Below are 16,478 nucleotides of genomic sequence, written 5' to 3'. Positions count from 1 at the left end.
AACACACTCGCACTCATTCATATGCGCGCCGGCCGGGACTCTGTGGAGTAGATGTTTAACTTAATTTGTGATCTGACTTGACACATTAAAACATGTTACACTCTGAAGTTCATTCATATTAAATGAATGCGCATGAAAAAAACATGGTGCCACGTGACCAGGATCACTACAAGGCTGTGCAGTCGTGTCAGGACCAGTTAACGAGGTTTTTAACTTGCAGTGGTTTCCCCTTGGCTGTGGTTGTTTTTACAGAGAAAAATCAATGTAAACCAGAATCCAGATCCGGTGGTGGTGGACTAGCGCGCCCCCCCCCCCCCCCCACACACACACACACACACTGTTTTTCACACTGCTACAGTTTGCATCCAATAATCCAAAGCTGGCCTGGTTACGAGAGCTGTTCAGCTCAAACTCCGGGCGTCTGCATCGGATGATTATTATGTTATTTGATCTCATGGAAAGCCTTGCTGTTTTATAGAGCTGCTACTTCTATCTTGCAGTATCTCGTACTTCTTTGTTCAGAGAGTCTCTCCTAACAGGGAAAACGCATCACGGTCACATGACCTACGAGGTGATCGCTGCAGACTGACTCTGGGTGGGGAGCCTGCCCTTTAATATCCTTTTACTATTGGTCATCTGCCAATAGAGGGTTTGATTCAATACCTAAATTTACTTGATTAGATATGTAGCTGACACATTGAAAAGCAGCTGTAGGCAATTTAATCCAACACTGCTTATTTTTATGATGTACTTCACCCAAATACTGAAGGTCCTGGATCATAAAAATTAAGTCTATTAGTGCATATTTTTGCTATAATATTAATTAGTCAAACATTTTGAAGACACCAATTCCTGAAATTAACGTGATCCTTTGGAGAGAGTCACTCCATGATTTCCAAACTGGGCTACACACACTTACATGTTGGATCCTCTCAAAATCCTCCATCAAAATAAACCAGAGTGCTATGTTTTCCCCACAAACAGTTCAACAGGGCCTCACACCAAAAAAAGTTGGATTCTTTGACGATTTGAAAAAAAAAAACACCCTCTCTCTGAGAAGTCCGGCCACTCCTCCCATGTCCATTTCCTCCTGGGTTGGATAAAACATGGCCATTTAGCCCTCATTTTGATGCTAACTTGCTCAAATATGCATAAACGGTTGAGCTGATCTGGCCCTACACCCATGGGATCAGATCACCGGCTGGACACAGAGTCCCTGATGCCAAGCCATCTCCTCCAGGGCTTCCAGTACTTCCAGGATTAGCATTCATGTTAGCGGGGCTAGCCTTGTCACTGGTGCTGGAAGAGGGGGAAGTGGAACACGACAGGTTTTCTTTGAGGGGTCACCAAAGTTTTTACACACAAAAAGTCCTCCCACTGTCATAGTTTGCTTCATCGCTCCCGTTAACGTTGATCATCATTAAATAGAAGTGTAACACTGCATTGATCAAGAGGGGCGTGTCCATTAGCCTCAAAGTCCTGTTGTCGTGTCCAAAATGACTGTTTACTCTTCATAGTGGTTGTGCAGCTCAGTGAAAACAGCACCACCAGGAGAAGATGGTTGTGCGGCTGCCGTGGTTATCAGACCAGGTCTCCCCATCACCTGCCTCTCGTTCGGTGTAACTTTTAAAGGCAGATTTTACCTCTGCTTTCTTTTGTTTACCATATTTTACTGCTTTTCTCCTTCCCTGAAGCAATCCATCATATTTTTATCTTCAGAGTATTGATCATCTCAATCCTCCACAGGATTTAAAAGACTTAATGGGCATAGTGCTGTGTTATTACCATTGCTGACACTTAAAGAGATTGCATTTGCTGAGAACATAAGTGCCTCAGTTTGTGCACCTACATTTATTCATCTCTTCGGCAGCTCCAGCCTTCTGTTGCCACAGCTGCTGCTCTAAACCTCGCTCAATTGAATGTAAATGAAGATGAAGACTGCTCATTTCTTGCTGTGCCTCTATCTGCCCACACATAGCTTTCCCCTGCCTCTGGGCTTGTCTTTGTGTGTGTTACAGTATACAACGACCTTGGTGTGTGTCTGTGTGTGTGTGTAAAAAGACAGGCCAAATTCTCCTGGGTAGAACGAGCTGGATAATGACGCACATGCAAATACACACGTGGATCCTGAGCAGTGAACAAAACAAGAATAAAGTGGTGTGTCTTTGGGAGTAAGGGATGGTTGTGAAACTGAGAGCGGTCTGTCTTGTCCTGGGGGGGGCATCTCACCCACTGAGACCGATTAGAGAGAAAGCGGGAGAGAAGGTAATTACAGAGTGTTAGCATCTGATTAGGAATCTCATTTGTCGTTAAATGAGATACTATAAATGAGTATCTGTACTCATGATACTGTGAAGAGTGCTGGGGTTTTAATAGACTTGGACCGTGCAGAGGAGGAACATTTTGATGCTATCTTTTCTGCAGGTGGGAGGTGCAGGTGTTGTTCACTTTCCCACTGCGGCGTCCCTGGATTTCTGTGGGGAGATCAATCGAGTGGTGCAGGAACGAGTCCTGAAACATGGAAATAAGTCAGCATTCTTGAACGGCCGGTTCCCTCGTCTGAAAGAAAATGGGGTTTCATTTAAATGCCTGAATAAGGTCTGTGGCGGCAGAGACTCCAATGCTTCTCCCGTGGCATGAAATACCTAATTAATTTCCACACTTTTCCTGAAAAAGAAAGCAGTGGTTATTTGTGGTGATTATCTTGGAAAAAACAAATGTGAAAGTATCAAACTTTTATTTGTGACAGAACTTTTTTTCGGCAATGATCCAAAAACCAATGTAAACATCCAGCTGGCTTTTAGTCGAGGGAACCGCGGGGGTGCTGACGTCATCGCTGTGGCGCTACACTACCCCGTACGTACAGCAACTCCTGTCTCACCCTTTTTTGCGTCACGTCATGCAGCATTGCCATTTTTCACATAAAGCCCAAACTTTATCAGTGTTTGATGGAGCAACGTCGATTTCAGAAGAGGACAGGAGGAGCACTTGTAAATGACGGTCGTTCATTGATGCCTAAAATGAAACTTGCACACGAAGGAGAGAAGTCTCAACGTGCACCTGAAACACGAAGCCTGATGCATCTACGAATCTTAGGGTTAATAATTCTGGATGTGTTTATTCTGCATCTCATAGAAACGGATTTATACCAGGAAGCCAATTTTTACTGAACAAGATCTGGCATTTTGTGTCGGAGGAGGTCAGTCTGAACTACTATTTTTCACAGACGTTATGTTTACAAGCCACAATCTTGTGTGTGCGTGTGTGTGTGTGTGTGTGTGTGTGTGTGTGTGTGTGTGTGTGTGTGTGTGTGCGTGCGCGCATTTTCACACATTTCCACAACCTTACACAGACAGGTGTCGCCCCAGCTTGAGTGTGTAGAAGCCGGGTGGAAGAGGATTCACTCTCCCTCTCAGCTGAGTGTTTGTTTTCCTGAGTAGTCATGACATTAAGAGCTTAACACACTCATTCACATTCACACTCGGCACGACTCAGTGGTAGAGACGTTAAACTTAATTTGAAACATTAAAATTTCCTACTCACTCAAGTTCATTCATATTTCATGAGAGAATGCAGGTCCGTATTGTTTGATGAGAGCTGCCCAAGTGCTGTTAAGCAGATGTTGCCCGTAGAAACGAGGCAGGATTCTGCTCTCCGGCCCCCGTGTGTGGTCTGAGTTGTGTCGTCCAATCAGGTTTTAGTGTTTGGACGCGACACTCTGCAGGTGAAAGGTTTTCGATCAAAAGAGGCAGAAAGCATTGCTTAACTGCTTTACTGTTATTGTCTAACAGCAGTTTTGCTTTTGCTTTTCTTGATTTGCATTCAGACGCGGTCATTGAATTGCGACTCCTGGCTTCCAAGGTTGCTCCGTAAATGCTAAACTGACAAAGAAGTCTTGGTGTGGCTGCACTGGACGCCCTGAAACGTTGGGTTTCATTGCTCTTTTTGATGTGTGGAAGAAAAGTGAAGCTGTTGGCTCAGTGACTGGAGATCAGAAGGGAATCACCGTCACATGTGTGAATGACTGGTGTTTAAGGGAACATGAGCCAGACGTTGGAGTGGCACTTGAACGGATTCAGCAGTTCAGTGACTGAATTCATGTAACCTACAGTGAGAGCACTTCACTTTATAATTGCACCGATGAAGAATTTGTATTTGATTCAGATTGATTACATCATGGGTAATAACTCCTAATAATGTGAGTGTGAGAGCCTTTTTATGATGTTTGTTTCTGACAAATCCGCCGCCACAGCTGCTTGATTGACGGGATCTTTGGGATTGCGCTGGAACAAACATTGAAAGGGCTTCAGTTGATGCTAAGTGGTGTCCTCAGGTAATTAAACTACTTTTCTCATCAGCAAGTGAGTGAGGCGTCAGAGGCTGGAGGCGGGGCTTTGCAAGTATCAGCTGCAGGATTTCAGGGACATCAGACCTGTGCTTCTTTGTGTTATCAGCTCTGGAATGGAACGGTCCATTGCTACCAGCCGGCTTGCGTGTAGTAGCAGGAGAAACTGATAGCAGAAACTTTTAAACCAACAATCAGCACAGCCATTCGTGATGTTGTAGTAGTAGTAGTAGTAGTAGTAGTAAAGAGTACTGGACTAAGTTAAGGTATTGCACATCCTCAGACTCGGCATCTGTCCTTGTTCTGTAACTGAATCTTGACTTTGACTCAACAAGGTGAGAGCAGCATCAGAAGCAGGAGGTTAGCCGCCGCCGCCGCCGCCGCCGCTATGCTAAAGCTGTCCAACACGCCACAGATTTATCGAGTGTTGTATTTGTGTTCCGTGAGGTTCCTGGTGTTACCTCCTTGATGCGTAATGACCCTTTTACATTCATTCAATTTCATTAACTTAAGTAAAGTGAGCTCACACTTTCAACCATTTTACCCTGTCAGACATGATTGGCGAGCCAAGAATGTAAACACACGGTTACATCAAGTGTAATCACCTGCTGCCGGCAGCTACGGGATGAATTACCGTTGAATAAGTACGGCTTGTAGGGCTGTTGGTCCAGGTACCAGTACCAGTTCAAATGTAGTACCGGTTCTGGATACCTTTTTAGAAAGAGTGTGAGAGAGGGAGGGGAGGAAAGCTGTGTCTCAGCGGGGGGGAGGGTTGTTTGCCCAGAGCGGCTGAGGAAGAGAAGCTGGAGGAGTGTTTGGACTTAAGTGCCATTAATGTTGTCATGCGGTGTGATGACAGAAGGAGGATAAGAGTGGAAGTTAATGAAAAAGTGTCACAGTGCAGCTGTTTTCCTGCTCTGTGACCGAGGGAGATGACAAGGACGCGTCCGTGTCGCCCCGCAGTTTTAATCTGTTCTGAAATGTGGCGTCATCGCAGCAAAATGATGACCAACGTCTCAGGTGTGTGCGTCAGATGAATCTCGTCTGGGTTGATAGCAAAAACTATTATTTCAGTTCCTCTTTACACATTCGGATAGAAATAATCAGAATTTTAATCACATACCGATGCAGTGTGAGAAGAAGTGAGAATGGGGACACTTCATCCTCAGTGTCAACAGATCTATTGCCTCCATCTCTAATCTAGTATGGAGGAGCTGTTCAGGGGCTTTTGTCTCTCATTCTTCTTCAGTTGCTTCTTCTTTTCCCTCTTTCATCCTCTGTAGTTCAAATGAAGTTTTATTGGTTTGGCCCTCAGTCTCCCTCCCAAACTTCTCTGCTCTTTTCTTTACTCTCTTGGGTCTCAGAAGAAAAAAAAAAAAGACACTCAAACATGATTCTGCTCCAGTTGTGTCGCTCATCCGCACGCGTATTTGCAGCAGCTCCTCAAGCTGAGACAGCACAAGGTTTGTCCATCCAGAAATGTGTTGTGTTCATGAACTTTGGGATGTGATGACTGTGCACTCAACACTACAAAATGCCGGGCCAGTTTGGGGCTGATTGAGGCGTAGACACGTCTGAGTTCATGGATTCCCAACCACATTGTAGGTTTGTTTCTTCCACTTTGAAAATTCAAGCTTTTTATCAAACTCACTTGTTCATTGTTGTGTTTTAAAGGTCTAGTTTTAGTTGGACTAACACAATAATTCAGGGTTTTTCTAATATGAAAATGCACCGACTGCTTTGGTTAAAATGGCCGTTGACTAAAAGCTGTTGCGATCACTGGGATGACTGGAGACCAGTTGCAGCAGACCTGCTACGTGTAGGTACAAACCTAAGAAGCTAGTCTGATAAAGATGCTGGCACCAGTGCATTCAGAGACTTAAACCTTTGAAGAAAAACAGTGCAATGACTCCAAAGTAGCTGTTTTGTCTGTCTGCTGTTAGTGTAGTCGAGCCTGGAGGTTTTCTAAGCATGCATTAGTTTTTCTGTGTCTGCCTGAGGGAGGTATTGTCTAACCTCACCATCCTAGTCGCTAAATGTTTCCAATGTGGGCTTCAAAGCTGAGGCCAAAATCAAAGATAATCTGGAGGTTTCTTGACCTGCTCCTCGGCATCCGGGGCCCGCGATTTGAGGAGCTGCCAGAGAGGATCACTTTATTAATCAGACAGTAACTCCAGAGATGAGACGCGGAGCCAGAGGTTGACCGTTTGAGCCTCGGCCCGAGGCAACAGCTGAAATCCGGCAAAGACAGAGAGAAAATGCGTGTTGCTCCGATAAAACAGGGTCAAGCAGAGAGAGTTTGGCTTTCTAATCTAGGATGAATAAAGAGCTCAGAGATCCCTAGTCCCACTGTAAATGTAGGATTCCGTGCATGAGAACGCTGTTCAGCCGCCTTTACATGGTAGTGTGTGGTGTTTTTATATTTGGCAAGTTAGACCAAGGTCAAAGTAAGTGGTCAACATCATGACTGTGCTTACTAAAGCATCAAATACACACACACACACACACACACACCTACAGTACAACCTCCCCTGGCACAGGTGTGCTGTATTGATCCTTGCTAACGAAGTCGGCGTTCGTCTGTGTCGTGTGGCTGTGGTGTATGGCCTCTTAGCCTTTGATTTATTGCAGCTGCATTTCACGGGCAGTGATTTATGAAAGGAAATATGACCAGGGCTCTCTCAAACAAGCCCAATTCATTACTCAAGCATCTCATCACGGCCGCCTGCATAATAGACTCGGCCTGTTAACACCAGTGGCGTATTAACAAGGAGAGTTCATGGCGAGTCTTGTTAACGCAGATCCACACTGCCTGTCAAAAGTTAACAAATACCTCGGCGAGAAACTGCTTTTTATGCGTGTTTCTGTGTACATGAGATCTTTACACAGAGGTCTGGCTGCCGATGGAGATTCAGCCGCCGCAGGTTGAATGTAAAGGACCTCAATGCACCACTGAACTTTAAGTCACTGCAAGAGTCATGAGTCATCTGCTTGGCTAAAACGTCTCACTCTTTTTCAGCTTCTTATTCGCGCCCAATCTCCATCTCACTCCTTTTCCTCCCTCTCACCATCGAACTCGTAATCCTTCACACAATCTCTTGTCTGCCTCGCTCCATCCCCTCATTTACTCTGTGTGCATTTGGATTCATGACTCAGTCTGCGGCTCCAGCCGTCTCACACGCTTAACTCCCCCTTCGACGTGATCTCCCGTCAGAGAGCTTAACGGTGACCGGAATTAGTAAAGCACATTTCCCGTTCACGTTCTCCTTTGATGTTTCAGCAAATCAGGAACTTTAAACCTGGACCCGAGCCAACCAACGAGCAGACGAATCGCAACAATAAAATATTTAAATTGCCATGAAAAGATAATACTGCAGGAGCAAGGCTAGTTTTAAGGTACAAGACTCTGTACCTAATTATCTTAAAAGGTCAGGATCTACTCAACCCATGAGACGATGTAATATTTCTGACCCAATTTGTCTATCTTTTTTTTGGGGGGGGGGGGGGGGGCAATGGCAATTTTTGTGATGTTGACTTGTAACATGTAGTATCCATATGTTTAGCTAGTTTCTCATCTATAGCTCCAGGCTCCATGACATCATGGCTAATAAACTAATCCTCTATGAAGAAAATAGATGAGATTTTCTCCTCTGGAACCTCACTTCTGAGCTCTGTTAAGACCTGGTTCCCACATGTGAATGTCTGCAACTGTGTTAGTCATGGGGCAGGCTCTCGTTGAGCCAGCGCGCTGTCCACCGCTGCATCTCAGCTCAGCTGCAAAAGATGCTTTTTGTTTTTAAGTATACTGAAATACCGGAGCAGAGGAGGAGCTTCACAGTCATAACTTCTATCACGCGGGTTTCCACCAGGGATTGATGGACTTTCAAGTGTACTAGCAGTTTTATGGGCCACAAACGAGGTGTAACAAGAGTGAATCACGATGGGTTCTCATAAGGGTTTAACAGTCTGGTCGATAACATTAATTTAAGACAGGAATACAGATTAAGTTTGATCAGTTAAATGTAAAAATCATGACAGTTTAAAAGTGATGGACCTTGACTGCCAAATTGATTTTGCAAAATAAGATTCTCTCTGTTCTGGTTTCCAAACAAAAGCTGAAGTGTTCCTCCTGTCGTAAGAGCGGCTTCAGGCGCTCCAGAGGCCGTGTCAGCGCCAGCACGTCCTTGATTGAAATACGAGCCTGTAAATTCTCTTGTATGTGTTAAAATGCATGAGCAAGTTGGCACCTTGCAGCCTGTCAGCAGGATATGAATGAGCGCGTGAGAGGGTGAATGTGTGAAGGTCCTTCCGTGATCAGTGGATGAGAAAATGGTTGAATAAATGTCGCCCGGTCCGTTGAGAGAAATGACAAAAATATATGCATTCATTAAACACGAAAAGCCGAAATAAAAGAGCATTTTTATGTTGCCATGAATGTGAAAGTTCATTATCGACTTTGGAAATGTCATCTTTCGTGGAGGTAGCTGACTGGTTATTGTTAGACATTCAACTGCGGCTCATCAGCAGCCATGACAACCGAGCACTGAGGATCGTGACTCGCCTCTGAGAGCAAATCGTGATTCACGGAGAAGAAAGAAAAAAAAAATCTTCTTTTATTATGTTCACTTCTAAGCATGGGCACTCAGATACACACCTCTGTTCTAGTACTAGTAGTAGTAGTATTTTAGCGTTATCTGGCTTTGTATGGTTTTTGATCAGTTCTCTTCCCAGTTTTTTGTACGACTAAATAATGAGAGGTCAGAGCTTGAGGCCGTGATATAACAAGTAGAAGTCATTGATGTTTGTTTGACTGTCGTATCTTTAGTTCAGTGCTCAAAGAGCCTTGAGTGCAGCCCTGTTAGCCTGTGCTAACTGGTCTGGGCCTCTGAAGCTCTCTTCCTGCGTTGACTGGGGGCCAGCATGATTGCAGATGCTCTAATTCTAAAGCAGTTGTCGGGCCTCTACCTAACTATTTTGATGCACGTTTTGAAGTATTGCATTAGGCTGACTGACACATTTAAATCATGAAAAAATAATGTTGCAGAAGTTTTCAGCCTTGCTTCGGGTGGTTTTTGCCTTTAAGGTAAAGATTCAATGGGTAAAAGGGGAGGTGGAATGTCCGGCTTCAAACAAGCTCCGATGCAGTGATGCTGCTGTGCTGCCGCTATTCACAGATCAATTTAGTTGCTATGTCACTGCCGACTGCATAATTATTCAATTACAATTGTTGTGTCCTCATGATTTATCTCATATTCTATTTTTTTCCCCCACTGGTAGACACCATCCGTTTAATTTCTTCAGTCCAGGACAGAAGGCGAAAAAAATCCCTCTCGTTCATGTGAAAATGTTGTGGATTGAGACTTCAAACAGGAGCAAAGTACGAGTTTTTCTGTATTTGTAGTCGGATTCATTTTGCCCTTAACCATCTTTGATGGCTTTCTTGTTGAGCCTCTCTCTTAATCCAGGATCTGATCTATCTGATGCATCTTCACCTGGATGCTTGGCAACTGTTCCGCTCGGAGACAGTTGATGGAGATGTATGTGAGCCGTCATCTGGGCGCTGCAGGGGGATTTGTCAGCTAAGCCCGTCAGTGAAGCTCGCTTTTATTCACTCTCGGCTGAGCTTCTCTCATCTGGCATAATTTCTTTTTATCATCGCCTACATTTTGCAAACAAGTTTCCTGTAGGCAACAATTTAACAGAACACAAGACCATTTCCCCTGATACGCATTTTCAGAGAGAAATCTCTCAGGACATTAATTGTTATCGCAGTGTCTTGGGCTGGGGGTGAGGGAGGGAGTTGAAGGGGGGAGTAAACTGAGGGGTTTGTGCCAAGCACAGCCGGATGGGAGAGGTCATTTAGATGACACAGCTTGATAGAGACCCCGCTAGCTCGCTCTTGGTGGATGTGAATATGTATAAAATCATTTTCACTACCTTCATTAAGTCACAGCTGCTCACCTGAAGTGAATGTTTAATGTCGGGGACATAACGTTTCCTCACGTTAGGAGCAGCAGTGCAGCGCCGCCGCCGTGAGCAAACGATGCCACGTGTTAATAACGTGGTGGTAACTGGTGTTTAGATTATACAGGGAAGAGAAGCGACACTCATTCATTATGTTTGGAGCTCACCGTCTAATCCAAACCTTAACCTTTAGACTCCTCCGTTGATGTGCTGCGATGTAAACATGACGCCCGGGCAGACACATTCATCTCCTTTCTTTTCCAACGTGATGCTTTTCCATAAAAACTGTAAACAAACCTGTTAACTGCCTGGCAGAAGCACTTCAGCTGCTCCTTATTTTACCACAGGCCACTGTGCAAGGTTATGTTAATGATGCATGTGAACTAGCTGCTAGCTGCACTCAAGGCTGCAGGGCAGCTCCAGCACAAGTGATTAAAATACACATTTACTTTCCAGAGTGTCACACAGAGGCGCCGACACTCACACAACCATCACGCCACCTGGAGGGATTCTGTAACCGAAACCTCTCAAGTTCTCAGTTGGGTGTCTTGAACTCATGAAGAACTTTTCCTGCTAGCTGCTGAATCCAGGAGTCAGCAAGAAGAATGGAGAGCTGCAAACGAGCGTGACCAGCTGGAGCATTCTGATGAGCTCGCTCACAGGAGAGCGCTGAACCGGAAGGGTTGCAGTTGGTTTGGTTCAGAGCTCAAATCAAAGTGCTAGTGGATTAGCAAATTTACAGCTGAATAAGGAAGACATGGATTATTCCAGATTATGAGCTTTAGAGTTTGCACACAGATGTTCTGCTGTTGTCAGGTTCCATGAGCTTTAAGCTAATAATGTAGGCCTAATAAGGAAGCTCTAATAAGGAAATGTCTTTGTGAGATTCAGACGTCTGATTGTGAGTACACGAAAGACAAATGATACTGATTCATGTTATGATTACACCCAGTTACTCACGCAAACATGTTGAGATCCTCCAAACCTGTCGAGCGAATTTCTGTCTTCCAAAAACATTAAAACATTAGCAAGGCTAATAAAAACGCGTTGTTTAAATCCTGCCTCGTTTACGTCGACGCTTACTCCCTCTTTTCTTATTCCCTGCCTTTGCTGCTGCATTTGCTATGTTCCTTAGCTGTGGTGTGTGTGTGTGTGTGTGTGTGCGTGTGTGTGTGTGTGTGTGTGTGTGTGTGTGTGTGTGTGTGTGTGTGTGTGTGTGTGTGTGTGTGTGTGTGTGAGAGAGAGAGAGAGAGACAGACAGACAGACAGACAGAGAGAGTCACTGCAGATTTCTGTGTCTGGTATTTTCAGACTCTACTAAGCAGTATTGGTAAAGACAGCATCCACACCACAAGACCTCAGTGAGTCTGGCTCCCAGAGAAAAGGCCAAAACAAATACCACAGAAATGTCACTGAAGTGTATCGATGAAACTCCGATTGAAGAAAAAAAAAAAACAGATATGAATACACACAATTAAATATGAAAACTGAGTATTAAAACTGCAACCGTGTGGTTAAGACTTGTGTGAACAGAGAGAAGAGATGGTCCCCTGAGAGGTTTCTCTGGGCGGCCACCGCTTGGAGAACCAGAGGCTGATTAGAGGCCCATTATCGCCATGAGTTCCTGTGGAACGCTGTTTGTCAGAACCTCTCACACCATCTCCGCCTCATGTCTTACTCGGGCCGGATATCTGTCGTCTCACTGTGATAATTCCCTCTAAATAGCTCTAATTGTCCTATTGGCCCCTGTTTGTTATTTCATATTTCACATTCATTTCCTCATGACTGCCTTCTGGCTGGTACACCAGCGCTTCGTTTTAGAATCCTGGTGTCCTCATTAAGTTTTTCAGGGTGAATCCAAAGCATGGAGGCTCGCGCGAGGCTACCTCGCTGTGTTGGCAGATGAAAGTTCATTGCACTTCATTTGCAGTCGAGTCACCGTTTTTTTCTTGTTTTTTTTTCTTCACGCATGTGATGTGTGTGGTTTTGAGTCACAGCAGCCAACCACCATGCTTGTTTATCCGGTTTGTGAGAGATTTTATCCTCTCAGTTAGCAGTCAACTGGATTTAGTGGAGCCTGCAGTGCAGAGATTGCATTTCTTTAAAGGTACCCTTCACTCTGAAGTATTCCACTGATCTTTAGCTGGCAGCAAAGGCACGCTAAGTTTACCATGCATGTTAACTGCTCAGCATTTTTAATACTTTAAAAACCTTTAAGCAGATTGTAAAAAGCACGTTAATCATTCAATCTTCACGCCGGCGACTGCAGGTATTCTGGTTCTGTTGTCTGTACGTCCCATTCTTGTTCACGCAACATCTCTGGAGCAGCCGAGGGGCTTGAAGACGAACCCAAGAACATTTTGATAAGGTCAAGGTCAATGTCAGATGCATTCAACCATGATACACAGTGATGTGGCCTTGATGGCAATAACTTGAGTCTTTCGGTCAAGTTGATAAAATGTATCATGAAAGTGTGAAGGTGTCCCCGGATCCCGAGTGGACTAATTACCGGTGTCCAACCCTTCAGAGCAGCTGGAACTCGTGATAGTTGGCTTTTCTAACAAAAACTCTTACAGATGTATTTGTGTCCGTCATCAAATAGAGTTTTCACATCAGTTGCACCGCCGAAGCCTCCCACAGAGTTTATAAGTTTATTGCGAGCGTCTCTGTGTGACACGGATCTAATAATCTTGGAAGCAACCATCGGTCCCTGGATTTATTTTACACTTCCTCTGCTTTATTTCGTTTTGGTCTGAAACGCTGACGACTAAATAAAGTGTTCCTTTCAAAGCTGCCGTGGAGGGAGATTTCCTCCCAGCACCACAAACCTGCGTAAGAGTGTAGCATGAACATGGACAAAGCGTGGCTGCTGGTGAAGTCAGTGTGTGCAGAGTATCAGAGCCGCTTCTGGCTCCCTTCCACGAGGAGGCTGCAGGGCTGCCACACCCTCCCAGCTTCCTGGATATTACCTTCATATTTTGTAGTTATGGTGTGAAACAAATGAAGGGTTCCATGTCTTTTGCCAAACTCATGCCATCATCTCCCTCCTGCAGGTTACTGTGTAGCACCTCTTTCCCTCTCCCCCTGCTCCAGAATGCATCTCGTCTTATTAAGCTGCTCTGCAGGATGTTGTCTACTCCGTCACTGTTGGCTGCGTTGAATGTGTCTCCACCAGGAAAAAACTATTTTTGCCGTCGACTGGCTTCTCTATCGGGGGTATTTTTGTTGTGTATTACCTCCTCTGTTTCCTCTGTCACACTGGAATGTAGTTATCATTGTTGACAAAAAAAAGTTCTGAATCTGGAATCAAAGTTTACCTCAGTGAGGGTCACTGAGCTTCTGTTCTGAACTCTCCCAGACAATTCCATCTTCCTGGTTTATTTTATATTCGTCTTTTCCGCATCAACTAATCACAGGTTTCTAAACTTCTGTTATCAACCTGAGACCTCAGAGTTGCTCTCTTGCCTTTGGATTAATGTGCTTATTTTTGTCATCTATAAACCCTAAAGAATCAGGCTCGGTGCCTCTTTAGAATCTTAAGATGAATTTGAGTGCCAGGCTCTGACTCGGCTCTGCATCATGTTCTGATCTTGTTCTTTTTTTAATGTTTGGCCTATTTCTATTCTGTCTTTCAGGATTTTCTATGTGTCTCACGACTCCCAGGATCTGAAAATCTTCAGCTACATCGCCAGGGATGGACAGAGCAATGTCTTTCGCTGCAACGTTTTCAAGTCCAAAAAGAAGGTGAGACAGAGAGCTGCTTCAAAGCTGCGTGCCGCGTCCCCAGCGAGAATAGGAAGACAAACAGAGATCTTCTTGTGGCTGCAGCCACAATCGTCATGGCGAAAATCTGGGTCTGACCTGGTCATCCTTGAGTTTCTGACATTTATTTCTCAATGTACAATGTACGCACGTTTGTTACCTCCGCCGTCAGGCTCCGTGGTAGAGTATCCAGCCACATGTCCCTGTGCAGAACTACAAACTGACTTTGCTGGGACATTTTAGTCAAATAACTCATCAACAATAAATGGAACCCACTGGATCTTGATCTTGTACAGTCAGTAGATGAAGGCTTTTTTTTGTTTAGATGGAAACTCTTTTCTGTTCTTTTTTGATGCTCACAACAGAGAAGTTGCAGTGCTTTACTTGTAGCTTCCACATCTTTATATAACAGCAGCAGACAGTGAGCTGGAAGCGCTGCTGAGTTACAGAGTGACATAAATAAGTCAGGGAAGCAAACGCTGGACAACAAACAAGTCTTTTCCTGAGGTCCAGAAGGAGAGAACAAGTGTTGATTTTGGGCTTTTTAACTTGGCAAATGTTTTACATGTGCCAAAGTGGGTTATGACACATGAAAGGAAAGGAAAAAAACAACCCAAGAACTCTTAACACAGCATCTTTAGTCTGTCTCACAAATCAAATGCATCAGACTAGAGGAAGACAGGAGAGGAGAGAGGTGTGAAACGGAGGCAAGACGAAGAGAGAAGGAAAAGTTGTCGAGCAAGACAAAAGGAGTCAGGCACTCTTGACATGACAGCAGAATGAGCATATACTTTACATATCAAACATGCAGTGAAAGTGTCATCTGAAGCAGCGTGTGTGGGTTGCGTGTAAGATTGTGAATGTGAGATTAAGGATCTGACGAAGTCGACTTTTTTCCCTTTTAACCAGCAGCAGTGAAAGAACGACGGCTTTAAATCGCTGTGACATAAAAGGGTCGGAGACAGGCTGTGTGTCTCTCTCGTCTCTGCTTTACGAGCTCTCGCCTCTCCTTTGTTCTGTTGACAGTTTAAGGGAGGCTAATGAACGACCTGGCCTCCGTGATTTCAAAGTGACGCGAGAGTGATTGAGCAGGGATCAGTGAGCGTTTAGGAGGGGACACCCTGGGTCCTCCACCGAGACGTCCTGTACTCTCGTGTCTTTGTGTGTCTCCTTAGGAACTGGTGGTATTTTATCCGATTTTGTCTGACTATACATGGTATTTATGCTAAAGGTAAATTGCGTTCATTACATTGAACCAGTAACCCCCCAGACAGCCACTCCCCAACTACCAAAGTGAGGGTTTTCAGACTGAATGTTCAGCTTTCTACCGAACATCATGAGCAGTTACATTTGATATCTCTTCTGGTTGTGTCACACAGTCACAAACCATCTTCAGAACCAGCTAGACTCAGTATATTCTAGGATGTCATCGTCCTCAGAGGATCAGCTTCATGGATTTTGTCATCTTCCGTGCTCAGTAAGCCACCGGAGCTCCAGACCTGATCTCTTTCTCGTATCATTCCACCTCCTGGACTTTATCCCACGTCTTCATCAGGAAGACCTCTAAACACACAGGAGAGACAAACGATGAGGGTGAGGATGATGAGCTGAACCAGGTCACCGTCTTTGGAGCTGATGTGGACTGCAACCCAAAACATCCCGCCCGTGCTGCTGAATAGAAACCGCACAGCTGGCGGCTTTTATGTCGTAACAATTACGCTAATCGGCCACATGTTTGCTATTCTCAGCGAAGGATGTTATGCAAATCGCCTTATCACCCACTAAATAAAACATTAAAACATCAAATGACCGACCAAGAGGTTCGATAATCGCCCTTACTTAATTAAAGTATCCTTTGAAAACTTTAAGGAAGCAAATATAAATGAAGATTAATTGCATGTAACTTTAAAAAGGACGCACAAATCTGAGATTCCAAAAGCAGCACAGAAGTGCGTCGCTGCAGGTCACAACCTTTGCAAGATGGCAGCAGAGACGCGAGCCCAGGTGCACCATGGACTGTGTGGCTGTGAGCTGCGGCATAGTTGCCAATGAAAGGAAAATACTTTGTTTGAACTTATCGACGCTGTCAACAGCAAATGAGCAGCGTCCCTCAGAAATGTCGCCTGACTTCTGCCTCCCGTCTGACAGCATGAGAACCTGCTGATGGGGATTTGCTCGTCCTATCATAATTGTTTTCCGTAGGCGCGTGAGTCAGGATGGGCCGAGTGTCTCTGGGCGACAGTAGTTCCACATGAAATAAATAATTCAAAATTCTCTGGAAGCGCAGAATGAGGGCACAAAATGTTATTTGAAAATAACGACCTCGGAGGTCAACCTTGCATAGCTGATGTGCAGAAGCTATTCGAGCGTCCATGCCAAGAAGCTCTGCCAAGACTCCTTTCATCCG

At 44.7% G+C, this 16,478-nt stretch overlaps 1 protein-coding gene across 4 annotated transcripts in view; it reads left to right on the top strand.

The window, feature by feature from the left end:
* Positions 1-16,478, top strand: part of LOC147249447 (carboxyl-terminal PDZ ligand of neuronal nitric oxide synthase protein-like) — a 147,526-nt gene that overhangs the window by 66,444 nt on the left and 64,604 nt on the right. For all 4 annotated transcript variants that reach the window (XM_086223494.1, XM_086223495.1, XM_086223491.1 and 1 more), the window contains one exon: positions 13,945-14,053. In XM_086223494.1, coding sequence (XP_086079620.1) covers positions 13,945-14,053 — 109 coding nt within the window. The remainder of the gene's footprint in view (positions 1-13,944; positions 14,054-16,478) is intronic.

This window comes from Aulostomus chinensis, chromosome 14 (genome assembly GCF_037954235.1).
Source record: "Aulostomus chinensis isolate RoL2024-O1b breed Wild chromosome 14, RoL_Achi_v1.0, whole genome shotgun sequence".
In the NCBI taxonomy this organism is placed as follows: Eukaryota; Metazoa; Chordata; class Actinopteri; order Syngnathiformes; family Aulostomidae; genus Aulostomus; species Aulostomus chinensis.
The sequence above is the reverse complement of the archived record's forward strand: the minus strand, read 5'-3'. Positions and strand labels throughout refer to the sequence as shown.